At 40.4% G+C, this 23578-nt stretch overlaps 1 protein-coding gene across 1 annotated transcript in view; it reads right to left on the reverse strand.

Annotated features, from left to right (window-relative positions):
• LOC149144440 (protein Iojap, chloroplastic-like) overlaps window positions 1-23293 on the reverse strand; it is a 93982-nt gene extending 70689 nt beyond the window's left edge. Inside the window, exon 1 of the mRNA XM_089449470.1 lies at window positions 22879-23293. Coding sequence (XP_089305596.1) covers window positions 22879-23094 — 216 coding nt within the window. The 5' untranslated portion in view covers window positions 23095-23293. The remainder of the gene's footprint in view (window positions 1-22878) is intronic.
• Between the last annotated feature and the right edge of the window lie 285 nt (window positions 23294-23578).

Here is a 23578-nt window from a genome sequence, read left to right on the forward strand (position 1 = left end):
CAGGACAGTGATCCAGCTACTCAGAGGATATTGCAGCAAACATCCTAAGCTTTGGGATGAACACTTGTGTTATGTGCAGCATGCTTACAACAGAGCAAAACATTCTTCTACACAGAGATCTCCTTTTGAAACCTGTTTTGGTTTCACACCAAGGTCTCCTTTGGATTTTGTCTTTGGGTAAAGATGTCACCGTTGATGGACACAGTGATGTGTACAAGGCGACTAGGTTCATTGAACAGATCCAAGAGATCCACCAGGCAATACAAGAACAGCTGGAAAGGAGCCAAGCCAAATACAAGGCAAGGCATGACAAGCATCGGGGGAAGCATAGTTTCCAAGTTAGTGACCAAGTCTGGCTGTATATCAGCAAGGACAGGATGCAAGGTGAAAGTAAAAAGCTAAAGCCTATCAGGTATGGACCCTTCAAGATACTTGAGAGGATCAGTGAAAATGCTTTTCGCCTTGATCTACCAGCTTACATGCATATCTACTCAGTCGTAAATGCAGATTGCTTGAGATTGTTAGAACCTTCAATGATTGAGGATCCTGAAGAGCAAAGTCAATTGCCTTCTATTGATGACCTGCTACCTGAATATCTAAATGAATTGTAGGAAGACACAGTCTTGAACAGGAAGGTGAGGACAACGCGCAGAGGAGATATTGAGTCCCTCAAAATTGGACTCAAAGGTTCGAAGCCGAGCAGTGCAAAATGGATTGAGATTGGACAAGTGAAACAGCAGTACCATCACTTAGTTGATGCTTGAAAAAACCAACTTTTGGTGGTCCAAAAGCTTTTCAGTTGGAAGGCCGTGATCTGAATTGGATCCATAAAGAATGATCAAAAGAACCATGGTTGTACCAGGTCGGGACAGACTTCAAAGAATTGAGAGCAGCGATCAAAAACACCTCTAAAATAGTGGCAGTTGGCAGCCAGCGTGGAACGACGAGGACCTTGGTCAAAGCGTGCTGACCGAGGCCCATGGAGACTGCGCAGGAGGCGAAATTAGCCCCTGGGAAGCCCGGATCGGGAAACGGAGGGAGTTTTTGATGCGCGATTAGCACCCTCGAAAAGGAGGAGCCCCGAGCGCTTGGTCGCATGGGAGCCGGGAAAACCGTGGGGAAAAAGGCTAAAGGCTAAGGTGGGACCCGCGCTCTAAAAACCGGCGGTATTCATCGAGGGCATCCTTGGGCGGTAAGCAGATTTGGTGAAAACGGAGCGATTCCACTCAGCGCCCGACGCGTGGCAAGCGGAGGAGAGAGAAAACCGTTGCTCATCGCGCGCTAACGGTCGAGCAAGTCAACCACGCGAAATGAGCGGATGGCGTTGGATCTGGGGGGTCCCAATCTAACGGTTAATATCGTGTCCGACAGTAAGACTGGATGTAACGAGGGATTAAGTCATGATTCAAAAGAATTTGAGGTTCGCTTTGACCACCAAGGTGGCGGATGACTCATTCCACGACGTAACTGAAGAACCGAACCAACGAAGCAAGCTGGCGCAGTTCGCAGGAGGACAAGTGGCCACTCCCTGTGAGTCTGATGATGACGCCGAGACAGGGAACTCCAAGCGAAGCTGTAGCAGGCGAACCGACGGAGTTGGAAGAGGAATCGAACGGCCATGAGCTCGAATGGCTTTAAAGCCATGCACAAACCAACAGAAGAGACACCCACACCCACACCCACACGGAAGAACAGAGAAAGCAAAAAGCAGTAAGAAGACAGAGGGCCGAGCTGACCAAAGGCAGCGTCGAGCACCAGAGGGCTTGAGAAATTCGAGCCATCCCTGAAGGGGATCTATCAGGACCAAGCACCACATTGGGCTCCTTCCATTGTAGACCCGAGAGGTCAAAAAGCTGGTAAGGCCAAGAGTCTGTGTACTCTAGTGGCTTGGGGAATCCAAGAACCACCCTGCCAAGCTATCCTATGACAGGAGACTCATATTGAGCTCCTTCTTTGTAATTCTCTGCTTTAAGACACAATAAAAGAAAGCTACCACTAAAAGTTGGACCGGAGACGTAACCCTAAAGGATAGGGTGAACTCCTTACTAATTTCTTGTGTTCTTATATTTGCTTACTATGTTTCTCTGTCGTCTTCCATTTCAAGTGTCTATGTATTTGCAATCTGATCGATCCGTTGCTTAAATAATCTAGACAAACACACCAACACGTGAGTCTATAATACCTCCATTTAATAATTCTTAACTGAGATCACTCATATGGTGATTATCAGATCAAGTATCCAAGCTCAATACAAAATCAGAGATTTCACCTCAACATTGAGGTTCCCTGGATACAATTTCCTGTGAACTTTCAGCCTTAAGGTTGAAACTGAAATTAAAATTACAGCAGTATATATTTGACTTATGTCCAACCAAATACTCAAGGCAGCCCAAGAAAATAATAACTGAACAATTGTATTTGAGGGAACTATGTTTCCAGCCCTTAGAGCACAATTCCCAACATATAACAAATATAAAAAAATATTTATTCATGGTAGATTTGTTGAACCCACAAATCTGCCTCCTTAGCTTTTATATGCTTGTCATATCACTCAGCAAAATCAGAGAATATCAGCTCAACATCGGATCAGCAAGTACACAGTTTTGACAGCAAAGTACACTTAATATACATATGAACGAAGTTACAAGTACATAGCACCAGTTTATCACAATCCAGTACAAAATACCCTTTCAATCTTATTACAAGCTATGACTCTCCAATGCCTCCAAAACCTAATCAGGGCATCCACCTTAAATAGAAAACCCTAACAGCAATACAAAGGCCCAATAAAGCACCCCACCAAGCTAATTAGTGACTCCAAAGGCTCCACAACAAGCTAGCATCAACACCAAGAAGTCCACTCTTTAGTCTTTCACCAAGCTTGCCTCACACAAGCTCTGAGGAAAGCATTTTACCATTTCCAAGGTCTACAAACTAGTGCCATTGTCTTCCTTAGAGTTTACAAACCCTAGCCAACCTGCATCACACAATTTCAAGGCTTACAAGATAACTCTAGTGCTAGTCTCCAAGTCTTCACGTCCATCCTAGGAATCAAGTCATCAAACCCTAGGCTTCAAGTCCATCCAAGGAATCAAGTCATCAAACCCTAGGTATTAAACTCTTGCATCAAACAAGCAACAAGACTTCCATGGAACATCAAGTATACAATACACAAATATTATTTCAAGCAAGGTATCACACCAAGCTCAAGACTCCCTCACTCATCAAGCAATGCTACTCATATAGCACTTCAACATCATGCCCCAGCCTCCTGCATTACACAAGAACAAGGCTAAAATATAACTGAAAGTGCTAGCTCTCTTTTTTGTGTCTTCTTTTAGGGTTTGAGCCTGTTGTCGCCCAAGTTGTACACCTAAGTGCGGAAAAAGTTTCCAACCCCACAAGGTATAAACTTTGTGGCGCAACGCTCAAAGTAGGGGTTGTCACTCTAATCCCTACTCACTTCGTTTAAGCTCTCTCCTAGACAAACTAAAGGGGGTAGTCTCTAAAGATGGATGGAAAAGGGGAAAATTGTTAGAACAAGAAGTTCTAGAAAACGAAGGGCAAGGAAATTATTGCTTATGCAACTTGATTAAGATCAATAAGTGAGATTATTGTGTTAAAATTGGCAACTAGGGCCAAATTCCACTTTGGATAGCCCATTTGATGGAGATTATGATTACATTAAATTCCTCTTTTCGAGAGGACCAAAATCGACCTAAAGATTGTCAAATTTAGACAAGGGAAAGTGTGCTTATGAAGAAAAGCCCACAGATGCACATTTGGACAGGTCGACCCTAATGGTAAATTGGTCACCCTTGGAAGCCTATAAATACAAGTGACCTTAAGCTCATTCGGACATTACTAAGCATCTTCTTCTTCTCTTCTTCATTGATTGATTCGCACAGGTATGAGGCTTGGACGACAAAATAAGTTCGCAAAGGTTCGAAATTACAGGGTTTGAAGCTTGCATTTGTTTCTAGGGCATTGGGTTACAGTCACTGGCTCGTCACAAGACAAATCCGGCTGCAGTCGCTGGCTTGCAGGCTCAAGGGAGTGACTGGAAGCCTTCAGTCGCTCGCACAGCACCTCCTCCCTACGACTGGAAAGTTTGACTGAGATTTGGTCGTTGATCGAAGTTGATCGCAAACAGGAAAAGTCGTCTTTGATATATATTGATGCTGGAAACATATTTCTAAATGTTATTGGGTTATTTTGTTGGATGATATTGTATTGGTGTTAATTTTAGATACCAATGGTATGTTCTATGCTTAAGAGCAATTTTACTTCAATTTTCTTATTAGCCCAATATCAATATCCAAATTAGCAATCACATCAACATGATAGTAAAATGCAGATAGAACATAAACAATAACAGTAGAAGACAAGCCAGGACAAGAGGACACAAGATATGGCACCAGCGAGGGATAAACCCCAATGTGGGGAAACCCTTTGATCAATTCTTCTTATTATTCTTCAAAAGTTCAGCACAGAGAGAGAGAGTACAATATGCAATATTCACTTGCCCAATCACAATGAAATCTATCCCAACAAACAGCAGTTACAGAAAGCCCTAACCAGAAAGTCAACGCTGGTCAACAGGGCAGAATTTGACCTCCAAAACAGCTCAGTCAAACTTGGTCAACTCGACCTCCAATAGTAAGTCAAATCAGCCCAAAAACAAGTCCAAAAATATCTAATCAAACCTAGTCAACGAAAGTCAACGTTGCAGTCAAACCCTTCTACAATCAATGTTGGTCAAACAGTACAGTGTACCTCGTTTTTTGTGCCCATAAATGTGTCTTGCCCAAACAGAGATAACCCTCACAAAACCACAGTCAAACAGGTCAACGTTGCTGGTCAAACACCCTTCCTGCAACTTCGGTCAACGCAGGAACAGAACTGCCCTTCTTCGCATGTGTGGAGAGCTGCCTCAGAAATCCGTACCCAATCAATGAAGGAAAGAGAGATATGCGAGTGAGTGAAGTGTCTAAATGAGGAGGAGGCTCCTTCTATTTATATGCAATGTTGAGGATGAATAAACGTGACTGTTGGGCTTCTAAGCCTACATTAGTTTGCTGGCCGACCTTGACAATTTGTCCATAAACAATATAAATTCATAATTCTATTTGTACATGATAGAATGAGATGATCTTTAGATCAATCCTACACCTCTCGGAGAGAGGAATCCAATAAAAATACCAGTTGCCTCATATGAGCTGTCCAAGGTGAAGTTTGGCCCTAGTTTCCAAATTTAACATTCCCTCTCAACTTGGGAGAACTACACCTATCAAACTGTGTGACAATCTGTACCATCCTTGTCTCTGCTCTGCTGAACCATGAAGAAAGAACAAATAATCGAGAATGTATCATACCATTCTCCACTGACCCGAAGTCAGTCTCCAATAATCGAGAATGTGTCATACCACTCTTAACTGACCCAAAGTCAGTTTCCATTGATCCCAGATCAATATCAACATCCTAGCATAGGGAGTACGGTAGTACACGATGCATCCATCGGTAGTACTATGGTCCCTATCCTCATTTTGCTACTCATTGGCCAAATGAGAGGTACTTCCCATGAGTCCCGGACTGCATGGGTAGGATGTACCGGCAGGAGAAGGTGAACCACTCATCCTATGCATATCTCAACATGGGGTATCGCAGGGGAAGGTGAACCACTCACCCTATGGTCGCTCATCGCTCCATGAAGTACCCCAAGCCCCCCGGAGCTCCCAGAGCTCAACATCCATCTCATACGGAACCCTCATAACAGGGTCTCTCCATGACTCCGAGTTGTTCACGGAAAGTTAAGAATTTGACCTTCCCTAGGGGGCTTCATAAGAATATTTGCGCCCTGATCATCAGTCCCAATATGACGGAGCCTTATTGCTCCCCTTTGTGCCATATTCCGGACAAAGTGGTACCTGAAATCAATATGCTTAGAGCAGTCATGAAACACAGGATTCTCAGAAAGACGAATCCCACTTTGGTTGTTGCAATAGATCACAGTGGTATCCATCACATGCCCAAATAGCTCACTAAAGAGCTTCCTCAACCAAACAACTTCATAGGAGGCCATACTAGCAGCAATGTATTCAGCCTCAACGGTGCTCAAAGCAACCAACTTCTGCTTCCTGCTCATCCAAGATATCGAAGCATAACCTAGAGAGAAGCAACATCCAGATGTGCTTTTGCGATCCACCACAATGCCAACCCAGTCTGCATCAAAGTAACCATGGAGCCTCACATTCCCGGCCATGTATCTCAGTTCATAAGTGATTGTGCCCCAGAGATATCTCAAGATATTCTTGGCAGCAATCCAATGTATGTGATGAGGCTTGACCATAAACTGACTCAATGTATTCACTGCAAAACATATGTCCAGACGAGAGTTCACCAAGAACATCAGGGACCCCATGAGTTGACGATACTCAAAAGGATTTCCCAAATCGAGCCCAGCAACACTTCCGCATAACTTCTTGAAGTTAAGTTCCATCAGAGTAGTCATGGACTTGCAGTCCACCATCCCAAATCTTTCAAGTAGCTTCACGATGTATTTTCCTTGAGAAAGGAAAATCTCACCTGGCTTTTGCCAGACCTCCAACCCTAGGAAGTAATGCATCAATCCTAGGTCCTTCATCTCAAATTCGGAAGCCAACTCCCTCTTACATTGATGAATAAGAGGGTATGCACCTGTTAAAAAGAGATTGTCCACATAAAGTACCAAGATGAGAGGTCTGTCATTCTCAACCTTAAAATAAAGGTTCGGATCAGCTTCACTTCTCGTAAATCCCAACTTCATCAGATAGTTGTCGATCCTCTCATACCAAGCTCGGGGAGCTTGCTTCAACCCATAGAGGGCTTTCTTCAACCTGCATACATGTGTCTGACGATCTTGAACTTTGAACCCCTCGAGTTGTTCTACATAGACTTCCTCCTTAATTGAACCATGTAAGAAGGCGGTCTTGACATCCATCTGGTGTAGATTCCATCCTTGCGAGGTAGCAAGGGCTATAATCGAACGGATGGTGGTATATCAGGCAACAAGTGCAAATATCTCATTGTAGTCCACACCTTCCTTTTGAGAGAAGCCTCGAGCAACAAATCTAGCCTTGAACTTTTCAACACTTCCATCAGCTCCATGCTTGATCTTGTAGAGCCATTTCGAGGTTACAACAGATTTATCCTTGGGTCTAGGCACCACATCCCAGACATCACTCTTCATAATCGACTCATACTCTTCATTCATAGCATCCTTCCAAACTTGGTGCTTTACAGCTTCTTCAAATGTGCAAGGCTCAGATTGAACAATGGTGCTCATTGCAGTTAAGTACCCTTGGTACCTATTTGGCTTCTTACTTTCACGAAATGTCCCCCTACGTGCAACATGTCTCTCGGCATCTTCAAGAGTTTCCCTAAGCCATGAGGGTCTCCTTTTTTAAGAGGAGGGCTCATGAAGGGGTGGATCAATGGGATCCATTGGTCCTTTAGCATCAGGCATCGACTCATCCTGCAGTTCTCCCTGCTTTCCTGAATCTGCTTCTTTGTCCTTCCTTGGAATAGGAAGGTTACTAATCTTCCCAAGGGTAGCATCCTCATCGAAGGTGACATCATGACTTATCTCCACTTCTCTTTGACCAGGCACATAGATTCTATATGCCTTAGAAGTTTCACTGTAGCCCACAAATGTTCCTTTCTTCCCAGAAGCATCCAATTTGCTTCTCTTTTCTTTCGGCACATGAAAATATACAAGGCTATCGAAAATTCCAACTAAGAAACATCAGGTTTCTTACTGGTGAAAACTTCTTCAGGAGTTTTGGAGTCCAACGCTTGATGAGGGCATCTATTTTGAACATACACGACAGTGTTTGCAACTTCGGCCCATAAGAACTTCGGAAGGCTTTGATCATGAAGCATGGCACAAGTGGCTTCTACGATAGAACGGTTCTTCCTTTCAGCAACACCATTTTGCTCAGGAGTATATGCAGTAGTAGTCTCCCTCTTAATGTCAACTTCTCTACAATAATTATTGAACTCATTTGATTCATATTCGGTTCCATTATCGGTCCTCAATATTTTGATCTTCTTCCCAGTTTGATTTTCGACCAAAGCTTTGAAAGAATGGAACCATGAGAATGCTTTGTCCTTCTTCTTCAAGAAATATATCCAAGTCTTGCAAGAGAAATCATCCATAAAGATAGCATAATATAAATATCCTCCCAAAGAGTTTACGAGCATCATACCAGATAGAGCAAAATGAACCAATCACAATATGTCGGTACTCTTGCTATCAATGGAGGGGATTGGTCCCCTTGTATGCTTTCCTTTGACACACCCTTAACAAATACCTTCATGTTCTACTTTAAATTCGGGCATACCTGTCACCATCTTCCTCACATCGGGTAGAGCCTTATAATGTAGATGGGCAAACCTCCGGTGCCATAATTCGGATTGAAGTGATGTGTCGCAAGACATAGCTCCCAATGGACTTCCTCCAACTTGATATAGGCTATCAACCCTGAATCCAAGTGTAAATGCATCTTTGAAATTTTTATTCCACACACGTACCTTTCCATCGATGAATGCCACCTTGAATCCTTTGTCCTCTATTGTCGAGATAGATACCAGAGTCTTCTTTAGATCAGGTACATATAGTACTTCTTGTAGATGAATGGTGTTACCTTGATTCAATTGAAGAGTAACATTCCCAACTCCCTTCACGAGATAGGTGGCATTGTCTCCAAGGATAATTTCCAAATTTGTATCCTTTTCAATCAAATTTGAAAGAGCTTCCTTATACCCAGTGAAGTGCCTTGAGGCACCACTATCAATCAACCAATTTCCCAAAGTGTCCAGAGGAGATGCAGTAGAAAGGGCAGATATAAGATAAAATTCTTTTTGCTTGTTATCAACAACATTAGATTCATCATACCTGGAGTTTCTTGATCTCTTGAGAGGGCGCCCATTTCCATGTTGAGTAGCGGGGGCATTCCTTTTTCCTTTGTTTTTGAATCTGCCATTCCTTTGATTGTTGTTGCCCCTGAAATTGTTGTTGTTGTGGTTGTCATCATCATGAGGTGTATCCCTTCTATTAGGACACTCCCTAGCATAGTGGCCAAACTTGTTGCAAATGAAGCAACTTCCCTTCCTTCAATTCTTGAAACCTGGTCTTCCTTGACATTGCTTCTTTGAACCTACATTGTTCTTCTTTTTAGCATGAGCAGAGAATGCAGTAGGATCATTCCTATTTGAAGGCATATCTAGTCCCATCATCCTTGTTTCTTCTTGAGAACATCTGGTCAGCGATTCTTCAAAACCTGGAATCCTGTCATTGTGAAGAATAGTAGTGTTGAATACGTGCCATTCACGGGGAGTCCTCCAAGAGCAATGAGAGTAAGCTCCCTATCAGCAATAACTTCTCCAATCAAAAGAAGATCATTTTTTATCTCAGTAATCCTCATGAAGTAGGATTGAATATCTTCACCTCTTCCCTTCTTTATGTCCTTCAATTTGTTCTTGAAAAAGAGAACTTGGTTTGCATTGCTAGCTTTGAACATGCCAACCAACCTATCGTATATCTCCAACTAAATTCTTATGAATAGAATCCTTGATAATCTTCTTTAGGTTGACTTCACCCTTCTTGTACTTTGTCTTAGCAGCAACCAGTGCATTAGAAGGAGGTTCAGTAATCTTTCCCTGCACATAGTCCATAACATCTTGTTCTTCTAAAGTCAAATCAAGAGACATCTTCCATGCATGATAATCAGATTTATCATGAAGCTTGTCATCAGACTTGAAGTAGGATGTGGAGGCCATTGAATCTTGTCCTTGATCAAAGGATCTCAGTGATTGCTCTTTTCACTCTTGCTTGGGCTTTGTCTTCACCTCAACTCTGATACCATGTTAATTTTAGATAACAATGGTATGTTCTATGCTTAAGAGCAATTTTACTTCAATTTTCTTATTAGCCCAATATCAATATCCAGATTAGCAATCACATCAACATGATAGTAAAATGTAGATAGAACATAAACAATAACAGTAGAAGACAAGCCAAGACAAGAGGACACAAGATATGGCACCAGCCAAGGACAAACCCCAATGTGGGGAAACCCTTTGATCAATTCTTCTTATTATTCTTCAAAAGTTCAGCAGAGAGAGAGAGTACAATATGCAATATTCACTTGCCCAATCACAGTGAAATCTGTCCCAACAAATAGCAGTTACAGAAAGCCCTAACCAAAAAATCAACGCTAGTCAACAGGACAGAATTTGACCTCCAAAACAGCTCGGTCAAAATTGGTCAACTCAGCCTCCAACAGCAAGTCAAATCAGCGCAAAAACAGTCCAAAAATATCTAGTCAAACCTAGTCAACAAAATTCAACACTACAGTCAAACCCTTATGTAGTCAACGCTGGTCAAACATTACGGTCTGCCTCATTTTCTATGCCCAGAAATGCGGCCTGCCCAAATAGAGATAACCCTCACAAAACTGCAATCAAACAGTTCAATGTTGCTGGTCAACACTGGTCAAACACCCTTCCTGCAACTTTGGTCAACGCTAGTCAATGCAAGAATAGAACTGCCCTTCTTCACATGTGTGGAGATCTGCCTCAAAAATTCGTACCCAATCAATGAAGGAGAGAGAGATATGTGAGTGAGTGAAGGGTCTAAATGAGGAGGAGGCTCCTATTTATATGCAACGTTGAGGATGAATAGACGTGCGTATTGAGCTTCTGAGCCTACATTAGTTTGGTGGCCGACCTTGACAATTTGTCCGTAGACAAAATAAATTCATAATTCCATTTGTACGTGTCAAAATGAGATGATCTTTAGATCAATCCCACACCTCTCGAAGAGAGGAATCCAATAAAAATATTAGTTGACTCATAAGAGTTGTCCAAGGTGAAGTTTGGCCCTAGTTGCCAAATTTAACAATTGGGCTCATTGTACTCTCTGCTAAACATTTTATGACAATCTAATAGAAGAAGAATTTCAAAGTGTTTTCCCCTTAGTGGGGTTTTTCCCTAGTCTTTGGGGTTTTTCCCTAGTCTTTGACCAAACCAGGTGTCTCTTGTTGATGTGTTGATTGTCTCCTTTGTCATTGCATTTATTGTTTTATCTTCAATTATTGTTGATGATTGGAAAGACTAATTGTTATTGGAAAGATTGCTAATTGAAGTATTGAATTGGGCTAAAGTAATTGATACAGCATAGAACAACCTAAAAAATTAACATGGTATCAGAGCTAAGGTAAAAACAAGCCCAAAAGGAGACAATCATTGAAGCAATCATCTTTGGGAAAGTTGAAGGAGCCAACCTAATCAAGTCAAGATGTCTTCCTTCTTCAAAGAAAATGAGAAGTTGGGTGACTCATCCAATTTTGATGCATGGAAAGTCAGGTTGGAGATCATAGTTGATAACAATGATGTTTTGGAATACATTCAAGGAAAAGTACCTAAGCCTCCAAAGAATGCTTCCACTACTGCCAAGAACAAGTACAAGAAAGGTGAGTTGAAAGCAAATCAAATTATATTTGATGGTTTACAAGATAATTTACTTGCATATGTTGGCAATTTGAGGAAGTCTAAGGACATGTATGATAAGATAGTTGGCATGTACGAAGTCAACAATTTGAATGAAATCATCTCCTTGAAAGATCAACTCAAAGGCACGAAGATGAATAAAGGAGAGTTTGTGCAATCCTATATTATGAGGATATCTCGTCTTAGAGATCAATTGCAAAGAGTTGGGGAATTTGTGCCTGACAAGGAATTGGTGATTGTGGCTCTAAGAGGTCCCCCTCCTATTTGGGAAACCTTTATTACTACTATAAGCAACAACAATGTCCTCCCGTTATTTGATGAAATTGTTGGAAAGCTCACTCAAGAAGAATCAAGGATGATATCAAGAGGAAGGATTCAAAAGCATGAATAAGGAGAGCCCGTTGCATTCATCACTCATGACAAGAAGAAGAAGAAAGGAAAAGGAGGTCCATCAAATTCAAGAAAGCCTCCTCCTTGAAATTCAAATAGAAAGAAGGAATTATTGCACATTGAATGCTACAATTGTCATAAGAAAGGCCACTATGCTCGAGATTGCCCCGAGAAGAACAATGGACCACACTACAATACTAGAAGCAACAACAACAAGTTCAATGATCAAAGAAGAAGAGATGACCGAAGGAATGATCGCAATGGAAGAGATGAAAGAAGAAGAAGAAATGCTCCAAGTGATCATGAAGAAGATCGTCGTCCACAAAAGAAGACAAGATTCTTCAGGTATGAAAGTAATGTTGTGAATCAATCTGACTATATTCTCATTTTTGCCCTTACTAGTTCATCTCCTCCGGATTCGTGGAATAGTTGGTTGGTTGATAGTGGGGCCACTCATTACTTCTCTAGTTATAAGGAAGTTCTCTCTAATTTGGTAGAAAGGGATTCAAATTTGAAAATTATTCTTGGAGACAACTCCACTCATCCCGTTAAAGGCTTTGGGTCCGTCAACTTTCATTTGAATTCCAAGAAATCTATTTTGCTCCATGATGTGATGTATGTGTCGGGAAAGTTTCTTACTTGGCCTGTTGGATCACCTATGAGAGATGCATTCACATTGGGATCAAGATATGAAGGACTCTATAGAGTCACTAAAAGACCACTTCTAGCATTGGTCCATGATACTAATCATCTAAGTGAGCTATGGCATCGAAGATTTGCCCATCTACGTTATGATGCTCTTCCAAAATTGGAGAAATTGGTCTCAGGGATTCCCAAGGTTCAAGCCCAACATGATGGAGTATGTCCAAGTTGTGTCAGTGGAAAGAAGACAAGGGGACCATTCCCCTCTAGCGAGAACAAGAAAAATGACATCCTCCATCTCATTCATTCCAACATATGTGGTTCAATGCCTGTGCATTCTATTGGTGGCCATCTCTACTACATCACCTTCATTGATGACTTCTCAAGAAAGTCATAGATATATTGTTTGAAGCACAAGAATAAAGCCTTCGAAATGTTCAAGGAGTTCAAAGCTTTGATCGAAAATCAAACATGGAAGAAAATCAAAATATTCAGGTTTGACAATGGTGGAGAGTACACATCAAAGGAGTTCATTGATTTTTGCAAGAAGGAAGGTATCAAGAAAGAGACAATTGTGCCCTATACTCCCAAACAAAATGGAGTGGTTGAAAGAAAGAACAGGTCCATTATAGAAGTTGCACGTGCCATGCTCCATGATCAAAAGTTGTTGAAGTTCCTTTGGGGAGAAGCAACAAATGTTGTCGTATATGTTCAAAATAGGGTGATCAAGCATTAGACAACAAGACCCCCGAAGAAGTATTCACAGGTGTCAAGCCTGATGTTGGTCATCTCCGTATCTTTGGTTGCCCCGTATACTTTCATGTGTCGAAGGACAAAAGAAACAAGTTGGAGGCCATGGGAAGAAAAGGTATGTTTGTTGGATATTGTGAAAATTCTAAAGCATTTAGAATATATATTCCTGGTCAAAGGAAGGTTGAAATTAGCAAGGGATGTTACATTCAATGAAGATGTCACCCTTGGAAAAGCAAGGGACCTTCCTCTGCCTCCTCCTCTATGGATATGTTAGATGGTCCTTCCGTGCCTGAATCTGAGACAGACATTGTTGATGATCCCATGGAGCCCATGGATCCCTTAGATCCTCCTCCATGTGATCCTCCCACCAGGAAGAGGCCACTTTAGCTTCGAGACACATTACAAGATGATGAGAGACGAGCTCCCATTTGAAGATCATTTAGAGAAAGGAAGAAGCCATGCAAGTACCAAGGATATGTTGCAGCCATGAGCACTATGATTCAAGCCGAACCTCCCACCTTTGAAGAAGTCGTAAAAGAACAAGTTTGGAAAGATGTTATGGCCAAAGAATATGAATCAATCATGAAGAATGACGTATGGGATGTTGTGCCGAGACCAAAGGGGAAATCCGTGGTGACTTCAAAGTGGCTATTCAAGATCAAGCATGGAGTTGATGGTAGCATTGAGAAATACAAGGCAAGGTTCGTGGCCCGAGGATTCTCCTAGAAATAGGGAGAAGATTATGATGATATATTTGCACTTGTGGCTTGATATACAACCATTCGTTCGATAGTTTCCCTTGTCGCAAGTCAAGGATGGACCCTTCATCAAATGGACGTGAACATTGCATTCCTTCATGGCATGTTACAAGAAGAAATGTACGTTGAGCAACCACAGGGATTTGAAGTAGAGGATCAAAAGACACATGTTTGCAGATTGAAGAAGGCATTTTATGGTTTGAAGCAAGCCCCTAGAGCATGGTACGCCTGCATAGACAGTTATTTGGTGAAGTTGGGATTCACAAGAAGCAATGTCAATCCCAACCTCTACTTCAAGGTAGTCCAAGGTATGTCATTGATTTTGGTTTTATATGTTGACGATCTATTCTTGACAGGTAGTGAGCCCCTAATGATTGAGTGTAAGAGGGAGCTAGCCTCTGAATTCGAGATGAAGGACCTTGGACTCATGCACTACTTTCTAGGCCTTGAAGTATGGCAAAGGCTCAATGAGATTTTCCTTTCACAAGGAAAATATGTTGTGAAGCTGTTGGAAAGATTTGGAATGACAAAATGCAAGTCCCTACCCACACAGATAGAAATGAACTTCAAGAAGTTATGTGGAGAGGCTACAGGACTCGATTTGGCGAATCCATCCGAGTATAAACAATTGATTGGGGCTCTAATGTTCTTAGTGAACACTCGTCCGAACATATGTTATGCAATGAATACATTGAGTCAATTCATGACCGAGCCTCTCCATGAACATTGGATTGCCAAACACAATTTGAGATATTTGCATGGGACGATCACACTTGGTTTGCGATATTCTGCTGGAGATGTTAGACGCCATGGATACATCGATGTTGACTGGGCAGGAAACGTTGTCAACAGGAAGAGTACGTCTGGATGTTGTTTTAGCCTTGGATCTGCCATGATATCTTAGATGAGCAGGAAGCAGAAGTCTGTAGCATTGAGTATCGCCAAGGCAGAGTATATTTCCGCTAGCATGGCTAGTTGCGAAGTAGTTTGGTTGAGGAAATTATTTGGAGAGCTATTTGAGCAAGTCCTAGACACTACAGTGATATATTGCAACAACAAGAGTGGGATCCATCTGGCAGAGAATCCTGTATTTCATGACAAGTCCAAGCACATAGAGATCCGATATCACTTCATTCGAGACATGGTGCAAAGAGGAGTCGTTAAACTCCATCACATATCAAAAAATGAGCAAATTGTAGATATTCTCACCAAGGCTTTGCCGAAAGGTAAGTTCTTGGTCTTCAAAGAGAAGATTTAACCAATGTTCCACTAGGTTTCCGGGAAGAGGAGGTGAGGGAGTGGGGATACACAGGAGCGGCCTATGCAAAAGCTCCCCACCAATTTTTAGGAAACATGGGGGGATGTCGGGGTCTTAAAAACTTATAAATATAAAATATAAATCGATGAATCATATAACTGAAACAAATTTAAAACGAAAAGCATGACCATTGATATCATTATCATATAAATTATAATCATACATCATACATGTAAGTTTGTAACTGTACAATGTAACTACTAGTCTACTAACTTACTAACAATGCATAATGAAAATAAATTATAAAATTATAAATGTTTAAACTTTTAAACTTTAAACTTTAAACCATATTGATGTTCCACTTCCAACTATGAACATTGAATACTGAATATTGAAATAAAATTATAAAAGTCAAGTTTGATACATCAAGAGTAAAAAAAATTAATTTTATAGAGTCAAAATAACATAAGAACATATCAAAAGATAAATGAGCATAATTTCTCAAGGTAATTCGTTCAACGAAGGAGCAGACAGAAGGCTGCTTGGCGATGGTGGCAGCGTTCTGTTCAACGAAGGAGCGGACAGAAGGCGGCTTAGCGATGTCGGTAGTGTTCAGTTCAACAAAGGAGCAAACAAAAAATGAAATGTGAAATTAACATAATGTAAACCCTTCCTGGTTGGTCAACAAAAATTAAAAATTACGATTTTTTTTGTTTCATAAAAAAAATTGTGAATTTTTTCTAGGGAAACGACCCCTCAAGACCCCTTTCGCCTTGGAAATGACCCCTTTCAAGTTTCCTTGCGTACCTTGTTTTTTGGGAGCGTGGGGAAACAACCCCCTCTCGTCCCCAAGTCCCCGGAGTGTGAGGGAGCTAGGAAACTCATCCCCCAGGTAGGAGGACGAGACCCCGTGGAACACTGGATTTAATTGATGGATGTGACCCATCCTGATAAGGCACATCGCTGATCGAGGACACTGAGCTAGCTCTTTCCCCCCTGTTTGAGCTCCCAGGGTATGGAATTGTGATGGAGGGCTCCTAGGGTTGAGGGATCTTTGGACAATAGGGTATCACCCCTAGTTGTTACCCATAGGGTTGGAGATGTTGCTCCCCTGTCTTGGTATTTGTAGAGTATACCCAAGTTGGCATCATACCCACAAGTCGAGCATGTTGGGATTGTCCCTCCCCATCTGGCGAACGGGTTGAGGAGGCTTGGGGCATGTGATCTTTACCTTTTGGTAAGTCAGGTATCTAGCTCAAGCTCAGTTTATGATTCAAGTGTTCAACCACATGATCCTTGAGGGTCATTGTTGGGAAGATTGATAAGCAATATGATGGGTTGAGATGTGCTCCCCTATATCACTTATTGCTCGATATGGTGCTAGAGATATTTAGCTTCCCCATGAGATTTTGGGTTGACATGTGCTCCCCGATGTGGTTTCAGGTTGAGATGTGCTCCCTAATATTGTTTTCGAATTGAGATGTGCTCTCTGATGATGTAGAGGGTGGTAGATTTAGCTCCCCGATGATTCTTCTTCTTTAGATTCGAGAATGTTTTAGTAGATAGAGTTGAGCAGAGATGGGACATGATATGACAACAGGATATACATGACATGATGCAGGTGGAATTCCCCCTAGTTGAGAGGGAGTGTTAAAATTGGCAACTAGGGCCAAATTCCACTTTGGACAGCTCATTTGATGGAGATGATGATTGCAATAAATTCCTCTCAAGATGACCAAAATACAAAGATAACAAGTGGCAATATTAGGGTTTTAGGCAACCTTCAAGTGGTTCAACTTCCAGCAATGATGCCCCTTGGTCCCAATGTCCTTCCTCCAACATGGTGTACTATCCAGTAAGTTGTTAGCCCAATACTCCCTGTTACATGTTGGTTTGTTCTTCAACTATCCTCATGCAAGGTTCTCCTCTAGATATGTCCCACATGCCCTCTTGTGTTCAATGCTCCTCAACATGTGTGACAGGGTAATTACTTTCACCAACGCCTCTCCTTACCATGTGTCAGAGTCCACAACTGACCTCCATGATGTATGGTTCTCAACCAAAGCATCCTCAACTCAAGTATCCAACCTCCAAGGAGTATGTCACATGGTCCCATGCCCTTAGGGCTATGTTCCGGGACAGGGAAACGCGGGAGCAGAGATACACACAAGGAGGGCGTATATAAGCAACTCCAAAATTTAGGGAAATTTCGGGGAAATGGGGGGACGTCAGAGTCATAAAAAGTATAAAATTATTAAAAATTTATACATAAAAATAAAATCCCAACAATATGTTAATAACTAAGTTAGTAAATAGTAAATCTTAATAATTATGAAATGTACATCTAAATATGATCATCGTTTCGTATTAGAATATTATGAATCATAATTACCATTTGACATTCTTGCAATCATCAATGTAAAATTGTAAACCTAAAGTAAATTACTAAATTGAATCCATCATTTGACATTATGCAATGTTCCATCTAAATTCATCATTTGACAATGGGCATTAATATTATGCAAGGTACATGTAAATTAAATTAATCATTTGACAATTGAAACTACACAATCCATGTCAAAAGTAAATTCATCATATGACAATGACATTATGCTAAGGTCTAAAATAGCCATAGAATACTAAACTAAAAGTAAACATAGAAAGCAGTGAAAATAATGGTAAATTTCTCAAAAAGTACTAAATAATAAATCATAACTCCAATTGGTAGCTCCAGGGCACAAAATGAAAATTGCAGCTCCAAGTCACAAAATGAAAATCGTAGCTCCAAATGTCTAAGGCCCTCGATCGAAGGTTAATCCAAATGATAGCAAATTGCAAATGGAGAATGTCAAGTGGCGACAATAGGAAAATCTTGGGCGACAATGTAAAATCGTAGGGTTAATGAGAAATGTGAATGATTATGTTTTAAAGTTTTATTTATCCTTTAGATTTTATTTTCGATTTTTTAATTATATTAAAATTTGTAATTTTTGTAATTTTTTATGTTTTTAATTGTTATAAACAAAAACAATTGGGGTGACGTTTTAATTTTTTATGTTTTTAATTGTTATTAGCAAAAAAAATTTGGGGGACGCGGGGGGGGGGGGGCACTTTTCATCACTAGGAAAAAGTCCCCCTAGAGTTTCCCCCAGTTTCCCTAAAAGGGGGACGTGGGGAACGTTTCCCCAAGAGTTTCCCCATCCCGGGAGCATGGGGGAGCAAGAGAGCGCATCCCACACCCTGGGGGGGCGCATCCCCGTGAAACACTGATTAGACATCACGCCACACAGAATAACAACCTCCAAAGTGTGTTATGTTAACACTCTATTTGAATTTTTTTGTAGCATCAGGAGGTACCCCTGCATGCCTAAGTCGGATTAGAAGAATTATGAAAAATTAAATTAAAATTTTGATTTTTAAATGACAAGTCAACCCAAAAAATTCAAGTTAGCCAGAGAGGGAGAAGGGGCATGTACCTTGGGTTAATTCACCCCATTCGACTAGTATAACTAGATGATGTGACATCTCATTTTTCTCCACCAAGCAAGTATGGATTTCTTCTCTCTTCATCATTTTCTGATCTCTCTTGGACAGCCACATGTGTGGAGAGAGCAGGGCAAGTTTGACTGATTTGACTGAGCGTTAAGTTTACCTTTTATTTGACAAAGTTTGACCGCACATGTAAGGGTTGACTGCAGGGGTTGACCACAGGTTTACCAATGTTGATTTTGACTTTTTAACTGCAGTTGACTAATGATGTCTTGCTGAAGATTGACCAAGTTTCACTGGTATTTTTGACTTGGATATTGGCACAAATTTCTAGACAAATTGGATTTGTAAACCTTGTTGAAGAATAATTTCTCCTAAGAAAAGTTGTTGGCTTTTCTCCCAAGGTTGGGTTTCCCAAGATAAACTTTGTTGTCTCTATTGTGCATGGTTGTCTTTCTATGATCTTTATTGTTTCCACTGCATTTACTGTTGATATTTTCATAAGTGTAATTATTCAAAGATAGTAGTGGAATAAACACTAGTTGGAAATCATTAGAAAGTAATTATCAATCAAAAAATTGTATTCTACTATTCATCTTGTAGAAAATTCAACACTCTATCCAAGCTCAATCATCCACTCAAACTAAGACATCCATATGTCTATCAAACATCACTAAGGGACTACGAGACCTAACACTCTCCTAGCTAGGTCAAAACACTTCTGGAGTAACCTCAAAAGCTAAAAATAAGGGTCAACCATAGTCACTGAGATGTATAAAAAAGTGTCTAACTCAAAGATCAACTAGAAAGACTTTGCGATCTAGGCAAAGTCAACAACCATTCCCTAACCAACTTGTAACTTTCAACTAGACATAGATTGAACCAAGACAAATTTTTAAGATCCTCAACATGTCAATTCAACATAATTTGTGGAAAAATAAATTATTGATTTGGTGGAAAAGAAAAATGATTATTGGATAACAAACTACCTAGAAAATTTACAATCTTTAATCAAGGTTCTAAGTTGAAAGAAGGGAACCATTTGAACACTTTGTCCTTCTTCTTCAAGAAATAGATCCATGTTTTGCGAGAGAAGTCATCCACAAAAATTGCATAGTACAAGTATCCTCCTAAAGATGTTACGGGAAACATACCTAATAGATCAAAATGGACCAATTGAAGAATATCAGTAGTTTGACTTTCACTTGAAGGGAATGGTCCCCTTGTATGTTTTCCAGTTGCACAACCCTGACAAAATCCTTCGTGATCTATGTTGAATTCGGGTATTCCTGTGACCATCTTCCTTACATCAGGTAAGGCTTTGTAATGAAGGTGAGCAAATCTTCACTGCCATAATTTGGATTGAAGAGAAGTATCACAAATCATAGCTCCCAAAGGACTTCCTCCAACTTGATGGAGACCTTCAACCCTAAATCCAAGTGTAAATGCATTTTCAAGTTCCTTTGTCAAACACGTACCTTCCCATCAACAAATGTCACCTTGAAACCTTTATCTTCCATCGCAAAAATAGATACCAGGTTCTTTTTCAAATCAAGTACATACAATACTTCTTGTAGATAATGGGTTTGCCCTAGATTTAAGTAAAGAGAGACAGTTCCTATCCCTTTCACAGGGTAGGTGGCATTGTCTCCAAGTATGATCTCCAAATTTGTCAAACACATCACCACACATAGGCATACCCTTGGGCACACAAAATTTATAACTCTAACATAAAGCACAATTAACAACAATTGTTACAATACCAATTACATAGAGAGAAAACAAAAGATTTCAGATAACCTGAAATTGTAACAGGATTTCTAACATGTCCAAATGGTGATCTTGGAAATTGAGCCAATGCAGTTGTCACAGACTTGCAAGTCATTCCAGTTAGTTCAACGAGGCTTGAAATTTTATCTGATCATAGATTTTCCCAGAATACTCCTCTAAATTCTTAGAAATCTAATGTTAAACTAGCTAATGTAGCAGCCACAATATGATGGTCTGCATAGTTCCATGGGAATAGTCTTCAAACCTGTACCACTATTATGACCATTAGATTTGGGTATGTGATTCAAGACCAGAAAATGTAACTGTAACAAATAACCACCATCACATAAGATGATAAGACGCACTCCAAGAGAATGATTATAAACACCGTATCTGGGGTATGCAATTAAAGACCAAAAAATGTGGCTACAGCAGATAATCTCATCAATTAAGAAGCACACCAAGAAAGCAACTCTAGACAGCATATTTTAAAACTAAACGTGAAGGAATACCACAACCAAATGCTGTATTAATCATATATGATGGGAAAAGAGTCGAACAATAAATGCAGACACCCAATAGTGTATTTGCTGCAGGCATCTCCTGCAGGAGACTTATAAAACATAACCCTAGATCAATATAGATTCAAAAGTGAATGCATGATATTTATAACGTGCATACCCCGACTATTGGAACCAAACCCGCTTCAAAACAGTGTTACCAAAATTCCGATAAAATCCCCCAATCTTGAGTTTTTCAATCAGACGAGTTTTTCAACCAGACTATTTTTTGAATTTTCAACCCGCCTTTTTTAATTTTGCAGAGTTTTTGCCGATTTTACCCATTTTCTCCCAACTTTTACGATATTTTCAATTTTCGGACCCTTGCCAATTTATTCCCAAATCCGACTTTTGTAACATTGCTTCAGAACACCGAGCTACCATATCACTCCTGTGACAAGTTTGAAGCACAAAGCTACAGGAAGATTTAGGGCATTGATCCATATAAAACTTAAATGTACATATGCTAATCATACTTTCTATATAAAACTAACGTGCATACACTACTTATTCTTTTTACAAGAACAAGAAGAAGGAGCATGCTACTCCGAGGACTCAGGCGGACCACTGAGGAGGAGCGGAAATACCAAGTGTCAAATCTCGGTCTTGCAGCAGTAAGTCCTCCAATTCCTACCGCCACAATACAGCCCAGACAACACATCCATTACTTAAGACTGGGAGACTGGATCATACCAGGGGGTAATAGTTCTACTTTGGCTGTCCTCCTTCAAAAGACTCACTGCATACACCAAATCATGAACAAAATAACACACTATCATAATTCAAGAAACAGAAATCTCCAACTCCTCACCCACGCATTATATGTTCGAACCTTCCTATCCAGCCTTCTTCAGTCCCATAAACCGACCCAATCCTGAATTATGTGCACTGTGAGAAAGAAATCATATAAATGTCCACTGAAGACCAAATTAGGTCAATGGGACTCGAAAATACAGCAAATAAAAATGGAAATGCTTAGGGCAGCTTCTTCCTAAAGCCGGAAGATAAAATCAGATAAAAAGCATTATAAGACTAAGAGAATGAAGGTAGACCTATAAGGGACAAAGCCTCTGCAGAAAAGAACAAGAGTTACATTAACGTGTCCGAGTCAGAGGATGATCCTGTAGATCCCTCTAACGCTGTGAAGTCGCCAATTAATAATGTCATCAGAGTAGTGGCCCGCACTAAGTGGAATCAGCTCGGCAATCGTAGGCGTCAGCCAAGATTTACTCTCAGGTGTTCTCTTAACATTCAAGTTGATGAACTCCCAGTAGAGGGGTGAAACTGCGTCCACTTAGAATTACATATTTAACATTGTGAAACACCTCTGTAGAGAATTGTAAGAGGGTCGACTTTGTTCTAGCACCCAAAACTAAGAGAAGATACGATGTATTATACAATATATTAAAAATAATCCCATATAGATTAACTTTCAGGTAATTGTTTTAATGCTCATTAGTGTGGCTTAAAAGAAGGATTGTTACACAGTACGATTGTGACTGATACTACACATGATATAAGTCTTGGCTACATAAACATGAACTCTTGTTCAAACAACAAGGAACAGTAGGCCCAGTGACTGGTCAGTGAAAGAACTAGTATTAAACGATAAAGTTTCATAAGCTGCATTCAAAACATGTAAACCAAAATGAAAAGAAAGCCCAATTATACCATTTGAAGTATATTATATAATAGAATCTGCTCTTACATTGATTGGTCCTGGGACAGCTTGTATTTTCGCAGAAATTGGAGCTGGCAGTCGAAAAGTTCTGAATATGTCATGATTAATCACTCCAATACCATGCGGTTGCTTCCCTCTAAATGCTTTGCTTCTGCTTGAAAACCCAGATAGAAGTCCACTTGTCCCTGAGCTATTTTGTATGGAAGGAATTCTCAGATTCTGATGTGCACTGAGTATATACATGTTGGTCAACAAAGAATGCAAAATGTTCTATGCTTCGCAGAAAAGTTGCAGCAGAAGGGCGGCAATCATTGAGGGCGAGGAAGAAAACCCATGTTTTCAAAAGGCCTCAACCGCTCCATTTTCTTTCTTCCATTCAGATTGTGTAGACAGGAGAAATGGGAGTGCCATTTTCCCTCATCAGACCTCCTGATAAGGATACGAGAGGCGTTCAACAGGTGGCGTTCAATAGTTGGTTGGGAGTTTATTTTATTTCAAAAAAAATGCTGTATGGATTTTGTTTTAAGGGGCTTTTCAATTATTATTTTTTTTTATGTTTTTCGAATTTTTTTTTATGTCCAGGGGTACTTTTGCTGGGAGCACTTTTACACGTATTTTTGTTAGTAGCACTTTTATATTTTTGGGAAAGATATTAGCATTTTTATATGGAAATGAAATGATATAATATTTTAAAGTTTATGAGATTAAAAATAGTCTATAGGATTAT

Source organism: Pinus tabuliformis, chromosome X, assembly GCF_031772625.1.
Source record: "Pinus tabuliformis cultivar Carrire ecotype Pingquan chromosome X, CPIR1, whole genome shotgun sequence".
Taxonomy (NCBI): domain Eukaryota; kingdom Viridiplantae; phylum Streptophyta; class Pinopsida; order Pinales; family Pinaceae; genus Pinus; species Pinus tabuliformis.